Genomic DNA, 24,068 nt, shown 5'->3' on the forward strand with positions numbered 1-24,068 from the left:
TATGAAATATGAAGAAGAATTCCTGAATAGAAACCTGCATGGATCCCTTTAAAATGCTGTAGTGGTCCTACATGATATTTATATATTTTTTCTTATAAGACAATATATAGGAACCATTCCACAATATGATATACATGTTGATCAGAATCGTGTGCACGTTTATTGCTGGAATCCCTTAAGTTTTTTGACAAGAATGAGATCATTTAATAGGAGTTGTTTATCTGCTCTTGGTTATTAAAAGATTTTTTTGTATGGCTCACTTGACATTGGACTCAATGTAATGTGGCCTGTTGTAATGGGCTGTAAATGTTTTATTGTGGTGTGTGCAGCTGCTGCTGAAGTGTTGTGCAGCAGAGGGCGCTGTCTTTATACAAAGATCCAGATACTGAACCAAGCGTTAGTGTGTGTGTGTGTGTGTGTGTGTGTGTGTGTGTCTTAACATGTATAGAGATATTTGTATCAAACCAGTGTCTTGGGTACAGTAAAACACACACACACACACACACACACACACACACACACACACACACACACACACACACACACACACACACACACACACACACACACACACCCACAACCAGACACACACCCAACACACACACACAGAAGTAAGTAAAAGGTCCTAAAAAGGAGAGTAAGACAAACTAGTAAGATGAGCATGCATATTTGTGTGTGCAAAAAGAAAGAAATATGTCATTGTTTAAAAATGGCTGAAAACTGAATGTGATATTACCTTTAAAACTTACTGCTTCACTGCAGAGGATATTTTTCCTGGTTTGTCTCACATTACAGATGAAAAGACATCCGTCTGATTGTTGTATTTAGAGGATGGGTGTGAATGTCAGGGACTCACTACCTGCTACATGTTTTGACAGTTTTTGTACAGACCAGCCAAACATGTTTTTTTATTTTTCATGCTCTCTCTCTCTCTCTCTCTCTCTCTCTCTCTCTCTCTCTCTCTCTCTCTCACACACACACACACACACACACACACACACACACACACATACACACACACTTCTCAGTCATAATCATCATACACAGACTCTCCTCCTCCCCCTCCCCCTCCACATCTCTCTCTCTCTCTCTCTCTCTCTCTCTCTCTCTCTCTCTCTCTCTCTCTCTCTCTCTCTCTCTCTCTAATCAGAAATCAAAAAGAGCACACAGACTCCTCCTTCTATACCGCTGCTCTCCCTCTTTCTCCCTGTCTACCTCTTTTTTTCACGGATGCCCCTCTCTCACTCATGCCTTCTCCTCTTGTCACTCTTGTAGTGGACTGTACTGACAGAAATGTGGACAATCCTCCTCTGGCTCTTCCTTTCCCTCCAGCCCGGTTCGGCTGAAGAAGGTAAGGAACTATTACACTTGTTGTCTGTCTATGTGTGTGTTCAATATGTATGAGACAATTTTGGTGTGTTTGTGTATGCGTGCACGAGAAGTCAAAATATGTGCAGATAGACTGGATCTCTACAGTTACACATGAATGAGGGATCTGAAGCTGTTATTTTGTGTACCGATGTGCATACAAACTTCTTTGTTGTGTATGGTGTGAGTATGTGTTAGTTAGTTTCTATGAGTGTGTGTGTGTGTGTGTGTATGTTTGTGCTGTGCCTGTGTACAGTGTGTATGAATGCAGAGTTAGCTCCTCTACGGCAGTGCGAGATGAGCATACAGAACTGTGGTACAGTATATGAAATGATAACTGGGTGCTGTGATGTGGCCAGATGCAGAGTGGAGTTTCTTTACACCCTAATAACAATAACACGACAGCACGCCCAAAACTGTTTTATCCTTCGTATATCTAGATTAAAGAATTAGAGAACACGTCATGTTTTTTCTCAACTTAATAGTTCATGTTGTGGAAAGTCTGTGAAACAAGTTAGTTCCTGTTAGGACTTAATTATCACTGCTGTAAACTGCTGTAGTTGTTTCCTCACCAGCCTTTCTTTCCTTCTTTCCTTCAGTTAATAAGGCCAAAAATGTAAGTTGGCATTTTACAAAGAAAGCACACATCACTCTGACCAGCTAACACTGGAGACTCCTTCCAAACACGCTAAAGAAACAGTAGCACTTTTATTTTTATCTGTTTATGAGGTGTGTCCACAATACACATTCCTGTGCAAGTTGTTACTATAGAAACATATTAGATGTGCAATAGTAAACAATGAAGCTGGAAATGATCAACTTTTGACCCTGCAGAATTTTTCAAGTGCACTTTGGTATAAAACAATCTAATATTTAATATCTAAAAATTCTATCAAAAAATATATTTACATTTAAAAAGTTTGCCATTTCCTGAGAGTATCTTGGGTCCGATCACTACTTTTTTTTACTCTGACTAATTCAAGTCCACCATTACTCAAAGGAGCAACTGTGTATTAGAGGTAAGATGTGGTTTTGTAGCACAGGCTTTATTTTCCCAAATTTCTCCCTGTTTTGATGTTTTATAAATGTTGGAAATATAAAAGCTTAAAAAGTAAATTACAGGTAGTTTATAAAAATCTATGCTGCTGTTTTGCATGATTTCTGTTAAGGAAACCTGAAGATAATGAAATATATTGTATATTAATACATCTTCCACAGACATTTTTGCATTGTGTGTGTGTGTGTGTGTGTGTGTGTGTGTGTGTGTGTGTGTGTGTGTGTGTGTGTGTGTGTGTGTGTGTGTGTGTGTGTGTGTTAGGGCACCAGGGTAAATATTGATGATACACACACTTTGTGAAATATCTATATGATGGGTTGAAACAGAGATGAAACCTCGAGTATTTCCTGATTTATTGTTTTCTTTAAAAATAACCAAGCTATTTATATTTTTTCACACTTTAAAAATGGAGGACAATCAAGTCTGAAATAAAAATATTTTCCAAAACCTATGCTAATCACCATTTATATAAGATCAGGTTGAATTTTTTTCTCCGATATCCAATCCACCACATCCTGGGTATCAGATCTCGAAGTGAAACTCCTACTGTATGTGAACTCCTTGTGAATGCAAGGATTTGTGCGTGTAGACTTTTTTGTATGTGTTTTGATTGCTTCGGTGTTATCTGTATACATGATATACAGGATGAGTGTGTGTGTGTGTGTGTGTGTGTGTGTGTGTGTGTGTGTGTGTGTGTGTGTGTGTGTGTGTGTGTGTGTGTGTGTTGTCGAGTTTTCATTGTGTGCTGAGCTGGACTCTGCGTGCCCTGCCAAGCCATCTTCCCTTATAACAAAAGCAAAGGGGACAGGGCCAGAATAGGGTGCATAATCAGTCATGTAACCTTTGTCTCACTCTAAACCTGGTGGCCTCCTTCCCATTCACCTCCTTTATAATGATATTATAACTGTTACGGATGACCCTCCCACTGTCCCATTCAGCTCTACTGTACAGCTGCCTGTCTCTCATTTACGCTTTTTATTCTTCTCTCTCTCTCTCTCTCTCTCTCTCTCTCTCTCTCTCTCTCTCTCTCTCTCTCTCTCTCTCTCTCTCTCTCTCTCTCTCTCTCTCTCTCTCTCTCTCTTTTGCTCTCTGCTTCCTGATGTACTTCTTTGTCACCGTGTAATGTGAAGTTGCTCTGGAAGAGTGCCAACGTCTGCTCGGAGGTTGTATTTTTTTGTCAGTATTTTGAGCCTGTGATTAGAACTGCAGTTTTGTAATGATGAGAAGATACAGGGGCAAATTAAGGGAAATAAATGGAAATAAAATTGATTCTGTGTCTGTGTGTGTGTGTGAGAGAGAGAGAGAGAGAGAGAGAGAGAGAGAGAGGGAGGGAGAGAGAGAGAGCAAGAGAGAGAGAATTTTGAATTCCTGGGCACGTTACATGAGGCAATTTTCAGTATCTGTGCCTGTGAACTTTTGTACTGCATACATAAGTATCCCTACATTTCACCTGTATATATATATGTGTGTGTGTGTGTGTGTGTGTGTGTGTGTGTGTGTGTGTGTGTGTGTGTGTGTGTGTGTGTGAGTGTGAGTGAGTGAGTGAGTGAGTGTGAGTGAGTGAGTGAGTGAGTGAGTGAGTGAGTGAAAGATTTATGTACATAAACAGAGCAAATTCACCGACTGATAACTGAAATGACTGGAAAATGGAGCAGCGAGAGAGAGAGAGATAGAGAGAGAGAGAGAGAGATGCCCCAGTGTCATGTGCTTGGTTGATTCATACTGCACTAATGCTGTATTAACCCAGTAACACTCATCTCTCTGCCTGATATTTAATTGTGGTAAATAGCACATAAGCTCTCCTCAGTGGACTGTACACTACAAAATGTTACACTATTGAACTGACCTGAATTGTCTCCAATGGGAATGACGCGTTGCTGAGAATACAGACATACAATACACACAACATACTTTTGGCACTGGACCTGAGACTACAACAGTAACTAGATACTGTGGGTTATATTGGAATAGGGTAACAATGCTCAAGCATCTACTTTTTATGTATAAACGATAAGACTGCTTATATTATAATATTACTACAATACAGTCTACATTTTCCACCATAGTAGCTTAGTAAAGTAGCATATACAGTACGTAGTTCCAAATCTGCAGCTAATCTGCAACATATTAACATCACAAACCCGTCACCATAACTGGGATATCTGAGCAAATTTGAAATCTGGTTGTAGATTTTTTTAATGTACATATATGTTCAATTACATCACAGAAATATACCGAAGACAAAACAAAATACGATCGAATTATAGATTTTGAATTGTGAATCGTTAAAATGTGTCTGCACCCCGAGCACCACTGAGATAATGTTCTTTTGCAGTCACCACCGGTAACCAGACTTTCACAACAATGATCCTTATCCACAATTAATTAGATTTCATTGCATGCTGATACAATGTTTATAAAAATGATGCTAATTTCACGCACACAGTGAACACATACTATGTATTTTTATTGACAGCTGCTACTTCCTGGGATAGGAGCGAGAGTAACCGTTAGCGACTACATGTGTGTCCAGTCAAACGACAAATTTAAGAAGAGTTGAGAAAACGTTATGAAAATATGGAGTGACACTGCTTCTGCTTCAACTTTCATGATACGATGCATACTGTATACACAATGGTGAATCTCATTTAGAAAAATCTCAAGAAAAAGGATTTGTTGTCAAGTTGAATTCTAGTTGCATGACACACTGAGAAATGTTATTACCACGGCAACCGTTAATATGAAGGCCGACCGGCCACGCGTATAGTACGGCAACTGTTATTCTGTCGAAATAAAACCAGTTTGTGTGTGAAATATAGATTTCAAAACAAAGAGGCAATATGCAAATTATTATGTACCAAATAGAGATTGTAGGATGCACAATGACGTAGAAGCTGGTTGTTTACTGGCTCACAGTTTCAGAGCCGCTGATTTGATCCTGAGTAATGAGTTAACTCTAAAAACACGTCAGTAAGTGGCTTGTCTAAGATAAATTTGCCCCGACGTGTGAATGAGTGTGTGAATGTCTGTGTGTATGGAAGGAATAACAATACACCCCACTCTCACTCACTCATTCACTAAGCACATTAAATCCTCTTGTTTGCTAAATATCCGGAGCCTATCCCAGGAAGCAAGGTGTGGTGAGACAAGAACCGATCCACTGTAGGGCATACACCCACATTCATACACTCCTTTACACCTAGGGGCAATTCATCTAAGCCAAATCACCTACTGGTATGTTTTTGAGTGTTTGGAAGGAAACCAGAGACCCCTGGAAAAAAGCCATGTGGACACAGGTTTACAAAATATGAACAAAAATAATATGAACTCAGCACCCTGGAGCTATGAGGCAGAAACACTGCACACTCCATGACCAAGTAGCTCAAAAGAGAAATCATTTCTGATATATTTTTCCCAGTGAGATGAGCCAGTATACTTGACAAAATGTTTCTGCATTCATTAATTCTTCACATTTTATTCATTCATCTTGTCATATCAGATTTGCTTACTCACTGGCTATTATCCTCAGCTGGTTTCTAAATTTGTCTCTTAATGGAAGAGTGTCAGGATCATGTCTACTCAGAATCACTGTTCTCTTTAAATCAGCATCAGATCATTCGAATGATACGGCACGCTAAGGTTCTCACTGTGGTGCAGAGTTACATGTGTGTAACTAACACAGTGTATGATGGCCAAACCATTGGGTCACTTTCCAAGGCACTTACACACTACTCAGCAGCTTTGGTTGATTTTTTTATTTTAATTAGCCAGTCACTTGAGCCACTCATCCCAGCTGTATGGTATGAGTGAAAGTGTTTGTGGTCTGTTACACGTGCCTAGGAGTGAAGTGTGACAGGGAGGGAGCGTGTGAATGCACACAGCAGGGTGTTTTGAGCTGAAAGACAGCTGAACATTTTAAAAGCCTGGCTCCATTAAGAGTCTCTACCGCCCACAGCCACAATGTAGTACGGTCCTGGAGAATGAACGATCTGCGGAGGAGGACTGGAAGGAGAAGTGGACAGAGGGAACAGGGCCAGGGGATGTTAACCTCGTGCAGAGTGGAGTGGCTATTCTATGGGCTTCTGTCTTCGCTTGCCAGCTTACAATTTTTAAGGTCTCTCCCTCTACTCTATGTATAGTGTGTGTGTGTGTGTGTGTGTGTCCTGCCAGATCAGCTTGCTGAGATGACTGATCTCTCATGCAGCTGCATCTTTGGCTCTCTGTGCAGTCACCTATGCCTGTACACCATTGTCCAGCCGAATAAACACACTCACGGAATACGACATGCATTTAGCAATGAAGCTAAGAGAAAAGGCACTGCGATATCGTCTGCTTCAGGTTTATATTAGAAGACATGCTCATATCAGATCAGAGCTAATGAAACACACATGCATGGCCTCGTTAATAACCAAGGCACACTGCAGTCCACACAAGAATCAGCCAGATTTATTCCATTTCTAGCCTTTATCTGAACAAAATACACAGCAACAAGATGCAGTGGCCTTTAATATCATCTCCACGGATTGCAACCCCCCACCCCTTCGCTTCCCTACAGCCCCCTCTTTTCCATCGTTCAAGCACCAACGTGATGAGTTTTTTGCTTCACTGCACTGTAGCACCAACTGACCGTCACATTTTCAAACAGCCGTATGTCGCATCCATTCTTTTCGAGTGCCTTTTTTAACCAAAATGTATTCCCTGATGCAGACAACCATTCATGTAAAATATCCAGAATCGAGCTAGCATTTCGAAAAGGACAAATGTAATGCAGCGTTTGTAGCCAAGAAGCTACTTCAACATGTCCGATTTCTACAACTTGAGTGAAATGTAGAACCTTTGAAAAATTGACATGAATCTCAGAGTTTCTTAATATTCGGTTCATCCCCTTTTTTGCTTTAATGTCAGTGTGAACTCAGACTTGCATGGACACCACAAGTCGGTGCAAAAGCTTATGAACCATTTTAGATCAAATCTATCAGAGTGTCGTCTGAACATGCTTCAGTAAAGGATATTAGACGTGAGGGAAATCTGACCTTTTGTACTAAGCAGTTAACATCATCAATCTCAATAAAAAATGTGCTTACATATAAATATGGCCATATAGTGCAGTTACTTACATTGTTTTAAATACAATAATAATATGAATATAAAATGACTGTTTATGAATAAAGTGCATTTGTAAGCAATGTGTTCGCAGCTTTCAAAAGTCTATAACCTTCTATTTATTTCTAAAAAAAAAAAAAAAAAAAAAAAAATCCCAAATTTTCAATGTGGGCTCATATGTTTAATACTTGTATGTGATTATATATCATATATGTGAATTTGTAATTTTTTTTTTCATAGAGGAACAATTTAGTGCATTAATACCAGTTCAGCTGAATTCAGATCGGCTTGGTCAGAAGGTGTTGATTCATTTTCCATAACTGCATGACTCTGACATGTTCAGTGCTGACTGTAATGCAAATGATAGCTTTAAATTAATGCACTCATTGTGGTTTCTATAGTAACAACTCACTCACAGAAATGGAATGGTGGATGATTTGCATAATATAAGGCTAATACATAACTACATTACAATTCTATTTTTAAAAAACAAGACAATATATTAAAATTTTCATAATTGTACTGTAAGGAAATTCATGTCACACAAGATGTTTGGACTTTTTGAACTTTTTTTTTTTTTTTTTTAATCTTCCCAAAATTGATTTTTTTTTTCTTATCAGCTTCAAATGAAAGAAAAACATTGCATTTTTTTTATTTTTAAGGAAATTAATATGATATGATATTATTATGTGCACGGAATTATTATGAATAATAAACCTTTTAAGGAAAAAAAGACCCTTTCATAATGAAGTTTGTGACTGTGTTCTGAATTAATCAATCAATCACGTTCAAACTCTTGTTCAATCAATATGGCATGAAAAAGACTGAGATTTATCTCATGCATGAGCCCACAAGCTCAATGCTGCTAATAACACCACTGCCAATGTTCAGTATAGTGGCACTATTGTGAGTATGATATTACTTTTATACAACAGTCTTCTAATCAAGAAACAAATATTGACTAAGTGATATTTCAAACATCTTGATTATTTTTGCTCTGCTTGTGGAAATAGTCACATGTCACCTAGCTGGCTAGCTCACACACCGTTGTATCCAGTACAACTTTCATGCCTTTTTCCTTTACATCTCCATCTGACAAAAAAATCTAGACTGTTGCAATATTATCAAACTGACTGGAACTCGCTGTTGTATATATGTAATTATCATGAGTGACATGTTTCTAATTAGAATCACCAAATAAGATCAGCTTCATCTGTAGGCTTCATCTTGCCAAGAGATCTAAAGAGTTAAGGAGCTTCAGGAACATCTGGCAAGCATGAGTAATTGCCTACATATGACAACAATCGTCCATATTGTCTGCGCTGTCGGGAAGAGTGGCTAGATTTTATGAAATAAAAAAATCCAAGCTTGTCCAGATCAGCCCAGTCCATGTGGCACACTGTCTTATGGTGTGAGAAGATAAAGGTAGAACTTTTTACGTAGACTTCTAGAAGATATATTTGGTGTAAAAAAGAAAGCATGGCTTATTGCCCACTGTGAAGCATGGTGATGGCAGCATCATGCTAAGGTGCTGCTTTTCTTCAGTCGTGACTGGGGCTGATGAAGAAAAAATTCATGAGAAACAAAAAGAAAATCAATATTTTGGGATCCAGTCAGAGCCCAGATCTACAGTAAATCCTATGGAAAACCCGCTGAATAACTTTGAAGACAGCTGTGCACAGGAGATCTGCTTGTAATTCCAAAGCTCTGCAGCATTTTTGTTAAGAAAAGTGGAATAAAATTGACAAAGCAAAATTTAGTAAGTTGGTAGCTTTAATAAAGTCAGTTTAGTTAGGGGATGTGTACACTCTTAATAGTCAAGATTTTATTTGTCACATACACAGATATATATACAGTACACAACATGCAGTGAAATGAAAACCCCATCCTTAGATTGTACATTTAAGTGAATAGAAGTAATAAGAAGTAATAATAATAATGTGCATATTTATGTTAGAAATAGAAACAGTACAGAAGGTACAAACATTACAGAATGGAAAGTGATTACTTGAGAGTGTTTGTACAGTAGTGGCATGTTCAGAATGACAGTGGAGTAAAACAAGTCTTTATGGAATGTTATGGGATGTATAAGATGGACATGTCTGTGTTGAGGAGTCCTCTCGAACCGCTCAGATTTCTCATTCAGACTGAGTGCTTGCCTGATTGCAACAGGCTAAAGTGGGTGGAATCTCTGGTGATTTTAGCAGCTCTATTACTGGATTTCCAAGAATATTTATATTTAGGATAACTACTGTGACGTTTCACAGTCTCACTGTATCACTCCGTGTTTGCTGCATAAAATTCCACTTCTTAGTTTCTTTATTACTGTAGAGATAAAGATCATCAGTGGACTTGGTTAACAGTAGATTTTTTTCATGAATACAAATAAACACAATTGCCTCACACTTCCAGGGTTGGTCGTTCGATTCCTTTCTGCACCGTGTGTGTGTGGAGTTTGCATGTTCTTCCCAGCTTGGTGCTTCTTTTGGATCTACTTCCACTAGCACAGCAAAATGAAACAAATCATTTGACCATACCATGTAAGAAATGCAGTATGGGTTGTAAATAACCAATATCATAAACACTTAGTAAACATGCAGTTACAATAAATTTCTGCATGTCTGTGATTAGCTAAAGCATTCAGACTGCAGCTTTGCGCCCTGACCGAATCACAGCCTTGCTGATATTGCTCATTTTTGTAAAGAAACCATTTAATAAGTTAGATTTGGGTGTAAGCATAGCACTATGTATAGCTGCATTCAATTTCACAAGAAGGATAGTAAGACAAACTTGAGTGTGTGTGTGTGTGTGTGAGTGTGTGTGTGTGTGTGTGTGTGTGTGTGTGTGTGTGTGTGTGTGTGTGTGTGTGTGTGTGTGTGTGTGTGTGTGTGTGTGTGTGTGTGTGTGTGTATGTGTGTGTGTGAGAGTGTGCGTGAGTGTTTTCACATCCTGGGGTGACTCTTTGTAGATAGTGACATCTGGAGCATATTAAAAAGAAGACAGGGCCATCTCTTTCCCCCCCTTTCTCTCTCTCTCTCTCTCTCTCTCTCTCTCTCTCTCTCTCTCTCTCTCTCTCTCTCTCTCTCCCTCTCTCTTTCTATCTCTCTATCCATCTATCTATCTCTCTAAGCCACCCATACAGATCTCCAAACAGTTCAGTTTACATTATGGGATTTACCCTTGTCTATTATTGTGTCCTTGTCCTCTCTTAAGTACCTATAAGTCAGTAGGAGTCTGTGTATATAGTGTGTGTTTAATGTGTGTGTTTGTGTATCTAAAGCCACACCATGCGATAAAGGTGTTAAAGGAAAGTATTTCACTAGTCACATAACAGAACTATTAACCTTGTATCCTCACCCCAAGCACGACGGCCTAATCAAGCACGACTAAAGTAAAGCGTGTTAACACGTCTGGAAGAAAAAAAAATGCACACACAATTCACAGAGGCCAGAAAACATTAGCACGCCTAGCAGGCGAGCACGCCGGCACTTGAGTGAGAATGGGAGCAAGTCTGAGCACTCAAGTGAACGTGGCTGTGACACCGAAAGATGCAGAGAGCCACTAATGTAGGACACCCATTTAGACTATCAACACCCAGCCGAGAGAGAGAGAGGGAGAGAGAGAGAGAGAGAGAGAGAGAGAGAGAATGATAATACAGTTTATTCATGGTAATTCACTCTTCTATTAGAATCAGCAACATGGAAATGAAAGCTGGCAGGAGGTACTCAAGAGATAATAGAAGTAAAGAAAGTGACTTTTCGACATGGAGTCCATCTCCCTCAATCTCTCGCTTTCTCTCTCCACTCTGTCCATGTGTCACAGCTTTCGAAACAAAGTGACTCTTCTTTTCTCTCTCAGACATTAATAATAGAACTCAGTGTAGCCTTGTGTTTAAGCTCTGACAGTGGCCTTCTGTCACTTTAGCGATTAATAATACACACAAAAGAGAAGGACCGAGAGTGAAGGAAGGAAAGAATAGTGTGTGTGTGTGTGTGTGTGTGTGTGTATCGGAAGCATATGAATGACCTGTTGGCACAGAGCATTAGTGTTGCACTTCACAGGGATTTTTTGCCTACGGAGGAATTTATGCCTCCATCAGCACTGAAAGTTTCTTCTTTTTTTAGTACCTGTATGTTTGCATTCCAAACTTCTGTGCATGTAATACAGAGTTGAAGTTTTCCAACATTTTTTTCTAGAAAAAATTACTTTCATGCAATTTCTACAGTGTAGTGGCTTGACAAAAGTGATATATGGCACAAATTTGACCTTCTTTATCTGAACGTCGTCGGTTCACATCCACTACACTAGACATTTAATGATCTTAAAATAATAATTATTTATTCACACCCACTCTAATGCCCCATGAAAGCATATGAGAGCATGTAGGCAGCATCCATTAGTCTGACAGCATAGAGCTCAACAAATATCAACACCATTATACACACTGAATTTTATGGAAGCTTGTTTCTGCCTTGTTTTAAAAAAATAATAAAATATAATTGTGACTTTACATCTCAGAATTCTGACTTTTTTCCTGGAAATTCTTTTCCGGACTATTAAAAGAACATTACAGAGAAATCGGTGGTGGTGTAGACACAACACACCAGATGATGTAAAAGTGGCATATTTTATACACCAACAGCTTCAGGCATCAGGACATCAACGTGATTATTGGTGGATTTACCAGAAATGTTGGATGTCTGGGATTATTATAGACAGAGAAACTGTCCTCCATTTAATAAGACTTCTTCGTTCGCGAGGTCGTCTACGTTGACGTGTATATATCAGTCGTGGCCACACTTTGTTCATCTAAAAGTCGTATTAATTGAAATTTGAAACTTCTGCATTATCTGTTTTGTTGCATCTACACCACAACCTATTCCACTGTAATGTTCTTTCAAGAGTCCATAATCTTGACTGAAATGAGTAACTAGAGAAATTGCATTAGTATGATGAAATATATGGTGCATTTCTGAGAAAAAAATACAAGAATTGCAAGAAAAAAAGTCAGAATTCTAAGATATAAAGTCGCAATTCTGAGAAATAAAGTCAAGCAATTATCTTTTGTTATTTTTTAAAACAAGGCAGAAATGAGCTTCTATAGAATTTTGAAAATAAATAAATAAATGAATGAATAAATAAATAAAATTTAAATTTATATTCCTTAATCTCTAATACTAATAAAAAATTTTCTTTAAGTCTTCATTGGATAGTAGCGATCTTATCATCTCAAACAAATTTTACTTGGAAGCCTTTCTGTAAGTGAAATGTTGTGTGATTATATAGAACCATTGAGCGTTTGCTCTGAAGGAAAAGTGTTTTTCTATAGTTTAGTATCAGTATTGTATCTGTTCATCGTTTAGAGGGTTATGTAAAGGCTTTATAAAGATTATGGTAAGGACTATTTCAGGATTTATTTTTACCTGGAAATAACATGTAAGCAGCATGAGTTTGGACTACTTTTACATTTCACACACACACACACACACACACACACACACACACACACACACACACACACACACACACACACACACACACACACACACACACACACACACACACACACACGCACGCACACACACGCACGCACGCATGCACAGTACATTACTGCATATATTTTTTACTTTGTTAAATGGTCTTTTATGTTTACATCGATAGCATTTTACTATTGAACATTATTCAATAAAAAAAATGGTGTACTGTGGTGCTGTACTGTCTCTTGTGAATTTTTGTCCCTGGCGGTCTAGCAACAGCAGGATTACCACCACTGCCAATGGGTCCATTCCTGAGCAGGGAACCAACCCAGCCACTGAGGGGTTAACTCAGTCTCAGTCTCAAGCCTGGATAAAAGGATGGCATCAGGAAAGGCATCCGGAATAAAACCTATGCTAAATCAAAATATGCGGATCGAATGATCCTCCCTGGAGATGCCGAACAGGGAGCAGTCGAAAGAACAACTGTCTTGCAGTGTCTTTATGTAGTACTGTGTAGTTTATGTAGTACTGTGTGTTCTGTGTTGTTTCTTGTAGCTCTGCATTTTATGTAGCACCAGGGTCCCAAAGGATTGTTGTTTCGTTGTACTGTGTACTGCACCAGCTGTATATGGTTGAAATGACAATAAAAGCTTTTTGACTTGACTTGACATGACATGACATTCATTCCTGGATTCAGAAAGGCTTGTGCCAGTGATGAGAAACTGAAGGTGTAGATATGGAAAGTGCCAGATAATGCATTCAGAGAGTGACTGCATTTGTTGCTGCGACTGGGACCTCGTTTTATTGCATTTTGTCAGGTTGACATTGATGGAGAGACAACAGACTGAAACAAGTGTGTAATGTTTCTCTCGCAGATTTATTCCAGCAAATGGCAGAGCCTGTATTTCTAAATTGGACAGTTCTTATCAAAGTGCTTTTGTTTATTTAAATTCTCCAGTCTGCTGTGTTTGGAAATTAAAATTCTTGCCTTTCGTCTTGGGATCTTTCAGTTCCAAAAAGACCAATTCTAAACACTCAATGATGGCATCCTCATGACTAAACATTTTGGTCATGTTTTGATGGTTAAGTCTACAAGCCAGGAGCAAGATGTAAGTTTCAGTTCCATGCAATGATGCTGGCAGGATAAAATGAGTGCACTGTTTACTGTGCTTGAGGCTTACATTCATGACCGTTTTTCAATCCGAGATACAGAAACAATATTTTTTAAAATCCTTTTAAACAATAAAAAGAAAAAACATGAAACAGTAAAGGAGCACGTGAGCAAACTCACCACTGAGTTTGGTTGTAGGTGAGTCAATGCCTGTCCAAATCCTCTATACAGCTTTCAAACCTGTGCACTGAAGAATGCCTGTCTTATCAGTATTGGGAGAATATGAATGCGTATGATAGTGTGGGTTGCATAGCACAATCCAGCCCTAGTCATTTTTACAGTGGTTTTCACACTGCCTCTGGCAGTCAGCAGAGCTGGAATACTGTTTTGTAAATAGAGTAAAAATTAAATAAATACTTTATGACACAGTTCCATGTGTTAACTTCATATTCCAGAGAGTCAGCAGCATAGTCAGGAATTAAGTTAAGGGCAGGATGAAGAAATCTACTAAATAAAATCAATATCAATATATGAGCTTTACATTTATGTTGATAAGCACAACATGCTCATACATTTAGGTGGATGTCAGACAACGACTCAAATTTTCAATCAGATATTTTCAATTAGTATAAACAAATGAATTATTTTACCGCTTTATTAAGTCTTATCAAATGAGACAGGGCACTGTTGGCTTTCAGTGTGAGATATTTTAGCCTTTGTTAGAATAAACTTACACAGATCTTTAGTGCTTGAAGTGTTGGAACGCCTCATCTCAGAGAGCAGGAATGGGGTGATATCACCATGTACTGTACATTGAAACTAAAAAACATTTATCCAAGCATTGTTCATGTTATGAATATTTTGGGGTTTTTTTCTGACAATTTTCTATAAATACATTAGCCATAGTGGAAAAATAAATATTTCATATGAACCATTAAGCACCAATTTGGAGTGTGACATGACAAAGAAATTCAGTGCTGAACATGGACACAAAAAAAAACAGGCACAAAATCCATGTTTTTGGCTTCAGGTGGAAAGACAAAACTTATAAAAGCAAATCTTGATTTTTTTTTCATCTCCAGTACTTTATCTGCTGCCACCTCCACATCTCTGAGATCAGATGGTAGCTAGCAGGGTCTATTTAATACTGTTTTTTACAGTTGCAGGTTAGGTAAAGGCTATGAGATGAAGATGCATTTAGTAATGTATTAAAACTGTATTTGACATTTGAAAGGTTAAATATATGGGGCTAGTATTGTTGACGTTTCCAACCTTTTGTGCACATCCATCGAGTATAATAACTGCGAAACCTGTTATTTGACACATATATAATCATCTGCATTGAATGTGTGCTATGTTAACCACCCTTGAATAAGCATTTGAAAATGTCATAATATTTCCAACACCCTATAATCAACCTCCTTCTCCACTCACACCAGGTTATATACAATAAAGTGAAACAACTGAGATGATTGTGGTTTGGTAAAAAAAAAAAAAAAAAAAAAAAAAAAAAAAATATAACAACGATTCAAAACCAGCGAAAATGGCTACACCTTAAGAACAGGTCAACTCTCAAGTATTGTCTTAAACTGGTCAAGAAAACCGTTACGTCAACATCATTATTATTTATAGTATTACTGTGTAGAAGCCGGTTGTGTAGCAGTAAGCAGCTGTATAGGAGTGGCCCTGGAGAGTGTTTACTGCTGTGTTTACGTCTGGCTAGCCACAAAAACACAGTCCCTCACTGTGACTCACTGTAAGAGACTCACAGTGTACCCTTTTGGCATTTTCATTTGTTGCCATTTTGCTTGAGTACTGACTTTTCTTTTGAGGTTTTAAAATTCTGAAGCCATCCACAACACTGTATTGTATCTAGAACAGTAAAATAATCCCAAGGAATAATGTCCTGTTCTTTATCAGATCTCAAATAACCAGCTCATCTTGGATTTTGGAATCAGTGTGAGGTCATTTTTGCACTGTGTCTAATTCTAAAACCAGGCTTGTTTGTTTGTTTGTTTGTTTGTTTGTGAGGATTAATATTCCTGTGTTCAATAGTAAAGAAGTCAGTCAGTGTTGTTACTGTAGCTCATCATCAATGATCCATATTTACCACAGGCAAGGTTATATGAAAGAAAGCTGAGGGATTTAGCTGATTAAATTAAATGTGCGCACACAGCATGACTTGCAAATCCATATTTACCAGAAGCCCTGCAGCTGAACGATGCTGCTCTATAAACTCCGATAGGACTGCTATAATGTAGTCTGACACTACATGGGCGTAAGAAAATTGTAGAAGCGGGTGGTAAAGTTTTAGATGGAGCTTGCCAATACTGCAAGGCACAGATATGGCTCTCGGCAACCTCCAGATGGACTGAACATATTTTAGCTATGAGCTGAAAAACCTTTAGTGAAGTGTAGCCCCAGTGAAGCTACTCAATCTCGTGCCCCTCACCTCCATCCTAAAAATCAAAATGCTCTGCGTTTCACGGCACTTTCCAGCAGTTTAAAGGGTAAAATATGGTGTTACAAAAGTCTGAAATATCAGCAGAATGATTTCCTGGACAGAGTGGAAAGTTATAAAAACCAGCACCTGTCTCTTCCTTTTAACCCTTTTTACCAGTACACACAAGAATGGAAATTGACTTATCTAACATTTTTAATCAGTATAAACAAATGAATTATTTTATCACAGAAAGTGCTGATATAAAATGAATCAGGACACTGTTGGCTTTCAATGTGAGATGTTTTTATCTCCGGTGGAATAACTTTACACAGAAATTTAGCATCTGAAGGTAACGGCTTAAAATTTTAGATGTTTATAAACAAAGACTTGTGGCATCTCAGAGAGCAGAAAGGGGATTGATATCAGCATTTACTTTTAATATTTGAGTGAAAAAATATTGTTTTTTATTAATATTTTATCCCAAGGTACAGTAAGGCAAGGTAAAAACAGAAATACTTTCAACAACAAGTTCTTAAAAGCCTGAGTGTCTACTTTCACATTTTTTGCCCTCTGGTAAAAAGAACTGAGTAAATGTCTGTCATTTCTTAGCATCATATGGGTTATAAATTTTTATCTTATTCCAAGAATAAACATAGTGAAACTATTCACCAACTGTCTCTTTAATGGATCCAGATTTCTTACTAAATCTTCTGATAGCTGGACTGAGAGAGACCTACATTTTTTATCTGTACACCTTACATATTTAGGTCTTCAATATGCTTGATATCTGGTGAGTGTGAAGGCCTTATCGTATGATTTACATTATTTTTATACTTTTATAGAACAGTTATTATCACTATTATTGAACTTATTTATTTATTCTGACTATAAAATATTCTTTTTATATTTTTTCTAAAACATTTAGGGAGGCCTTGGTGGTTTACTGTATAATGAAGATGATCAGTCACAATAACCTTTTTATAGATAAGAAAGAAAGAAAGAAAGCAAGCAAGAAAGAAAGAAATTTTCCTAATACCTATCATATTCCCACAAGTGTAGGATGTTTAGCAAGAGCACATAGCTAACTTGGCTGACTAACAAACAAACCACACTCTAAATAACAAAACAAAAGAGTAGTTAACAAAAACTAGCATGTGAGACCAAACTTTTCTGGAACTCTGACAAAGAGAAAACAAACTGATGACTAAGGGCTAACATATGGCATTACAGACCTAGACAATCACATTCTACCATTGGGTATAATATATTCTGCATATGTATCCACTGTTTAGACCAATCTCTTGTGTATGTTACACCTCTAGATGTTATATAGGGTGGAAACTGCAACTTTTAGGAGTACAAACACAAAATGCAGACAGAAATAGTGCAAAAGTATTAAATTGACTAAACTTTGTTGAATATTCAACAAAATATTCGTCAAAGGCTAGGAAATTTTTGCAGTGGGACAAAATTTAAGCAAATGGAAATTCTAATCATTTACTAATGGAAACTAGTTAAATGTAATTAAGTTTAAATGTTTATTGCATTGCTAACTGCTATTACTGACATGACAACAATGTACTTCTCAGTACTTGATGCATTGCTGCTGAACTGAAATTACACTGAAATTCATTGAATTTGTTTCATTGAATCGTTCCATGTGATTGAACCGAGTAACATTTAACATTGTTTTCGTACATCCAACATTCTGCAGCTAACGGACACATTACCGCTGTGCTATTCCACCATCCCTAAATGTGCGATATTATATTATAATTCTACAATAGCTCCCATCAGTACCACCATCAATTACGTTAATACTATGTCAATTGTTCACACTCGCTCTAAATTATTCAATCTAGTAATTATAAACTTTTAATTTACTATAAGCAAATGAAGTCATATTTTGTTGAGAAATTCGAGTTTAAGGTTTAAATCTGACGGAACACATCTTCCTGTCTATTCAGTGCATGCACTAATGCAGGGATTGAACTCATTCATCACTCAGTTTCATTCTAACTCAACCTTTTTATCATGGAATAGACAGCACTGTATGCACAGTGCAAGCAGTTTATTAAAAGGCTGCTTTACATGACCAACACTGTACAGGAGCATCTACTCACCCCTTAAGTGCAAAAACATGTAGCTTTAAAGAAACATAAAACATTAAAGTTTTATCTAGTTTTATCATTTATTTGTAAACAATGTGACATGTTTCATATAAAAAATAAGTTATCTTTCATTCTATCTGTCACATTCTAATGGTCAGTCTTAAATATCTAATATTAAAGAAGGTGTCATTTACTGCATATAATATATATCCTCACTGACCACATTAAAAGACAGATACTCAATAAAACAATCATGTATCAGTATCGATTGCCAATGATCCAATTATATATAAATGTACATTCTTTGCTTTCCCTGATTTACCTCTATTTTTGTATATTACCTGTACATACACTATATATTTCTTGGTTATTGCTGTACATACAATGTACATAATGCACACATTTGTACACAGCATAGAATTATATTTTATTAGACATATTGCACTGTCTATACGTCTATATACTGTCATACTTTATTTACTGTTATACATATATTTAAATTTTTGTTTCCACCTCTTCCTTTGCACATTTTTTTTTTACTATTTGCACTTTTGGTAGATGCTAAACGACATTTGCTATTTCCCTTTTCTATGCAATTACAATAGAGTATCTATCTATCTATCTATCTATCTATCTATCTATCTATCTATCTATCTATCTATCTATCTATCTATCTATCTATCTATCATATAGTTTGTCCATTCGACTCTGATCTCTCACATCAACATGCCGTTTCCACTTCTTACTTCCATTTTCCATTCTGATGTTTGATACTGTATATTAATCGATGCCCTTTGACCTTTATCTGTGTGGTTTTCTATGCTGTACTGCTGTAACATGATTGGCTGATTAAATAATTGCGTGTGCACAAGTGTTATATATACACTTATATTACATTTTATATAATAAAGTCACATATGAGCATATATAGAATAGTTAAATAGAAACTGTAAAGATGTGTATTTATGCATTTTGTTTGTATGCGTCTGTTTAATGTAGGTTGTAATTTCTGTAGCAGATTCTTGTACTGACAGAATATAAAGAAAATCTCAGTTTTTGTCTGTTTAACTGTTTAAATTTTAAACTGTAAACATTTCTCTTTCTCTCTCGGAGTGATGTTGCTGGACACGACTGAATCCACCTCTGAACTTGGCTGGACAACTTATCCTGATACTGGGGTAAGTCCATAATCAGTCTTTCTCTCTCTCCCTCTCCCTCTCTCTCTCTCTTTCTCTCTCTCTAGATTTAAAGTCCTATAATGAATCACTCACTCTTGAAAGGGTAAAGCCATTTTGCAAATTCTTTCTACAATTAGTGGCATATAGCATAAGCATTCTCATATCTAGCACTTTTATTCTTCAAAATTCAGGGTCAGGGGGAAAAATGACTAAAAAGCAATTTGCATCTTGTTAAAGAGAAGCTTTCTCTACTTCTCTTCTCTATGTATATATAATAGGGGGCAGTGATCCTTCACGGTCTTTGCTTCTGAAATTTTGTCCTATTTACTGAAGTTATCTGAGTCAAAAATCTTTACATAAATGAATACTCAGCATTTGCAGTATATGTAAGTATATGCATGTATGTATACTGTGTGTGTGTGTGGCTATTGTTAACAATAAGGGAATATCAGTGATGTTAACAGTATATTACAGTGATGTTACAGTATATTTGCTAATGTGACCCAGGCCTTAGAAAATGCGAGGGAGGAATGATGTAGGGAGAGAGACATGAGTTTATTATTAACCTTTATTACTCATAGCCTCTTCAGTCTTTCCTTTCTAAGGGATCTGTCTTTCTTCTGTCATTCTCCCTCTGTCTCTCTCTCCTTTTGTTTGAGTTGCAGTGTGTTTCACTGGTGATGCCAATGCCTTCATGCCCTGGAGCATGAGTGCACTACTCATCTCTCTCTCTCTCTCTCTCTCTCTCTCTCTCTCTCTCTCTCTCTCTCTCTCACTCTCTCGTATTGATCCACACTCATATGATTATTACTTGACACATACTACATACACCACATACAACATTAAGCCTTTTGCTTTGCTTAGTTTTCTAATCCTTTTTTCTCACCAGTCTCTTCCCATCTCTTTTGTTGTTTGTTCTGCAGCCTGTTAATCTATCCATCTGTGCTTTTATATAATCCCCTCCTTCGATTCTCTCACCCCCCTCTCAATCTGCCTACTTGTTTTTTAACACCCGTTCTCCCGTTCGAGCTGCCAGTCTCTATCTCTTCATCCCCTCTTCTGTCCCTCAGCATTCATTTGAATCAATCACACATCTCTGTCTTGTTGGCATCCCTCTATCTTCCATTTGTCTGTCCTTCATATCACTCTCTCTTATGTGGCAGTTGTTCCTTGTCTCTGTGTGACTGTGTCTGTGTGATAGTTGTCCTGAAGAGAATTGGTGTATTTTCTGAGAATTTCAGATCAGATTATCACATCATTTTGAGACGGGATCAAGTTGCGTTAATTCTCTGATCCAGTTTGTTTTTTTCTACCCAAGAAAACCAACAAATTTCTTTTTAAGGATGAAGTTTGGTGACACATAAACAACGAATCTTTTCTTTCTCACTGTGTCTTTCTTCTCTCTGAGGAAATCAATAATAGTGATTTTCTTTTGGCTATATTTTCTTAAGACAAAAAATAAGGTGTAAGAGTTTAAGTGACAGTTGGTGTAAATGTTAAAAGAAAAAGAAAAAAGGTTGGGGGTAAGAATGAATACAGGATTAAATCAGCTCTGGCTAGATAATATGCAATCATATCAACTTCTGTTAGGACATATAATAAGATTTTACTTTGTACATTTCTAATAATAATAATAATAATAATAATAATAATAATAATAATAATAATAAATAACAACAACAACACCAAGAAATGTGTCTTTGATCTCTCATGCAATTTTACAGATGCATTCTCATGTATGAGCCTCTAGGACTACATGTTAATGATTTACAACAATCAGCCATAATCTTAAAGCCACTGGCAGGTACTCTGAATACACTGATTATCTCAATGGCACTTGTCAAGAGGTGAAATACATTAGGTAACAATCGAATAGTCATTTCTCAAAGTTGATGTGTTATAAGCTGGAAAAATGGACATTTGTAAGAACCTGAGTGACTCTGACAAGGGCCACATTGTGATGTCTAGACCACTGGGTCAGAGCATCTCTAAAGGAGCAGGTGTTGTGAGGTGTTCCTGGTGTACAGTGGTTAGTACACGGACATGGACACTTTGGAAGTGAAGGCTAGCCCGTCTTGTCCAATCCTACAGAGGAAGCTACTGTAAAACAAATGGCTGAATATTTTGATGCTGGTTATGGAAAAAAAAAAAGTGTCAGAATACCCAGTGCATTTCAGCTTGTTGTGTATGGGGCTAAAACTGTATACTGCCAAAAGTTCCTACAATGGTCATGTGAGCATCAGGACTGAACCACGGAGCAATGGGTGAAATAAAATAAATAAATAAATAAATAAATAAAATAAATACTGATAATATTCAAGAATTATACCAAAAATAAGGCAATTATCTTTTTGTTTATACAATATAAATTAAACATATAATGTTTGATTTTTCATTACATCTTTGGCTTGCAGTAGCTTTATTAACAGATCATGAAGCAAGCTAACTCTACTAGCTACATAGTACATTGACTCATCAGAAGCCCAATGATCTCTGTTGTTTTCTTCCAAGATTTAGTAATCTTCTTTTAATTTTCTAATCTCACTATTCGCATTTAATAAGATGTCATATGAGATGATGAGGGGGGGCACGGTGGCTTAGTGGGTAGCACATTCGCCTCACACCTCCAGGGTCGGGGTTCGATTCCCGCCTCCGCTTTGTGTGTGCGGAGTTTGCATGTTCTCCCCGTGCCTCGGGGGTTTCCTCCGGGTACTCCGGTTTCCCCCCCGGTCCAAAGACATGCATGGTAAGTTGATTGGCATCTCTGGAAAATTGTCCGTAGTGTGTGATTGCGTGAGTGAATGAGAGTGTGTGTGCCCTGCGATGGGTTGGCACTCCGTCCAGGGTGTATCCTGCCTCGATGCCCGATGATGCCTGGGATAGGCACAGGCTCCCCGTGACCCGAGAAGTTCGGATAAGCGGTAGAAAATGAATGAGATGATGAGATGAAGCCACTTGTTTTTTTGTGTGTAGAAAATAACCAGAAATCAAGATTGAAAATGAGACACGTTCATTCTTACCCTGAACATTGCAGCTAAACAGAAACTTGGAAAAAAATGACTTCCAACCATATTAGTGATACACTAGCATTATAGCATCAAGTTACACTTGCTCTTGTACAAAAACAGATCCCTGTAATATTTTAATGAATACAATATTACACTCATTTTTCAAACCATCCATTCCTGTTTTTAGTGGGATGAAGTGAGTGTGCTTGACGACAAGGGAAAGCTTATCCGCACCTTTGAGGTATGCAACGTCAATCAAAACCAGCGCCTCCATGACAACTGGTTGGCCACGCCCTTCCTGTACAGCCATTCGGCTCCTCGGATCTTCGTCACGTTGCACTTTTCCGTACGTGACTGCACCAGTCTACGCTCACCCTCACCGACCTGCAGGGAGACGCTCACGCTTTACTACAGGCAGGCTGACTCTCAGAAAGAGCTGGAGAGGACCTGGAGCGCAGAGGTGGGATGTCTTCAACATTATGTGTATAAATCGAGATGAATGCTGATAAGTCAATGTCACATGGGGTTATTGGATTTGCCACAGAGAAGCTTGTTATGCATCATCAGATAATGAACCTCAGGCTTTAGTAGACTGAATGCACACTCACACACAATCAATTGCCATTTTATAAGACACTTCGTTTCCGAATTAACACAGTTGGAAGAAGGAGAGGTAATGATTTTAAATTGAAAGCCCATTTATTTTTCACCCAAAACACAATACTTACCAGAGACAAAAGTCCATCTTGCTTTGTCAGACAGAAAATGATATACAGTATAATGCAAAAATTTGTGTAATCTAAATCTGATATTAAATCAGCTATACTTAAAATTAAGTGCATTTTGTCAGTGACTATCCGATGTGTTGTGTTTTTTTTTTATAGCTGTGTTTAGTTTATCAGCCACACCTCTCTATTCCATCCATCATAGAGAAAGGACCACTACAGGAACACTTCAGGACCACCAGTGGGTGGTTATCCATTGACAGCACAGTTGTGACACTAACATGGCAATGACATCTTAGTATATGTGGCACCATTACAAACACCAGGAATGTTAAACACCTCAGTGTTACTGCTAGGCTAAGAACAAAGTGCACTTTTTTTGGTGGCTGTTCCTAAAAAAAAATGGGCAGTTGTTTAATTGAGTGCTTCCTAACATTCGTTTCTTTTTCATTATTCTGTGGCTAAAACTGGCATCTCTGAGTATTTG

General features: G+C 37.6%; 1 protein-coding gene across 1 annotated transcript in view; it reads left to right on the forward strand.

Annotated features, from left to right (window-relative positions):
- Positions 1–1,128: 1,128 nt before the first annotated feature.
- Positions 1,129–24,068, forward strand: part of ephb6 (eph receptor B6) — a 51,640-nt gene continuing 28,700 nt past the window's right edge. The window contains exons 1-3 of the mRNA XM_027146528.2: positions 1,129–1,351; positions 19,784–19,848; positions 23,044–23,316. Of these exons, the coding sequence (XP_027002329.1) occupies positions 1,294–1,351; positions 19,784–19,848; positions 23,044–23,316 (396 nt within the window). The 5' untranslated portion in view covers positions 1,129–1,293. The remainder of the gene's footprint in view (positions 1,352–19,783; positions 19,849–23,043; positions 23,317–24,068) is intronic.

This window comes from Tachysurus fulvidraco, chromosome 3 (genome assembly GCF_022655615.1).
Source record: "Tachysurus fulvidraco isolate hzauxx_2018 chromosome 3, HZAU_PFXX_2.0, whole genome shotgun sequence".
Classification (NCBI taxonomy): domain Eukaryota; kingdom Metazoa; phylum Chordata; class Actinopteri; order Siluriformes; family Bagridae; genus Tachysurus; species Tachysurus fulvidraco.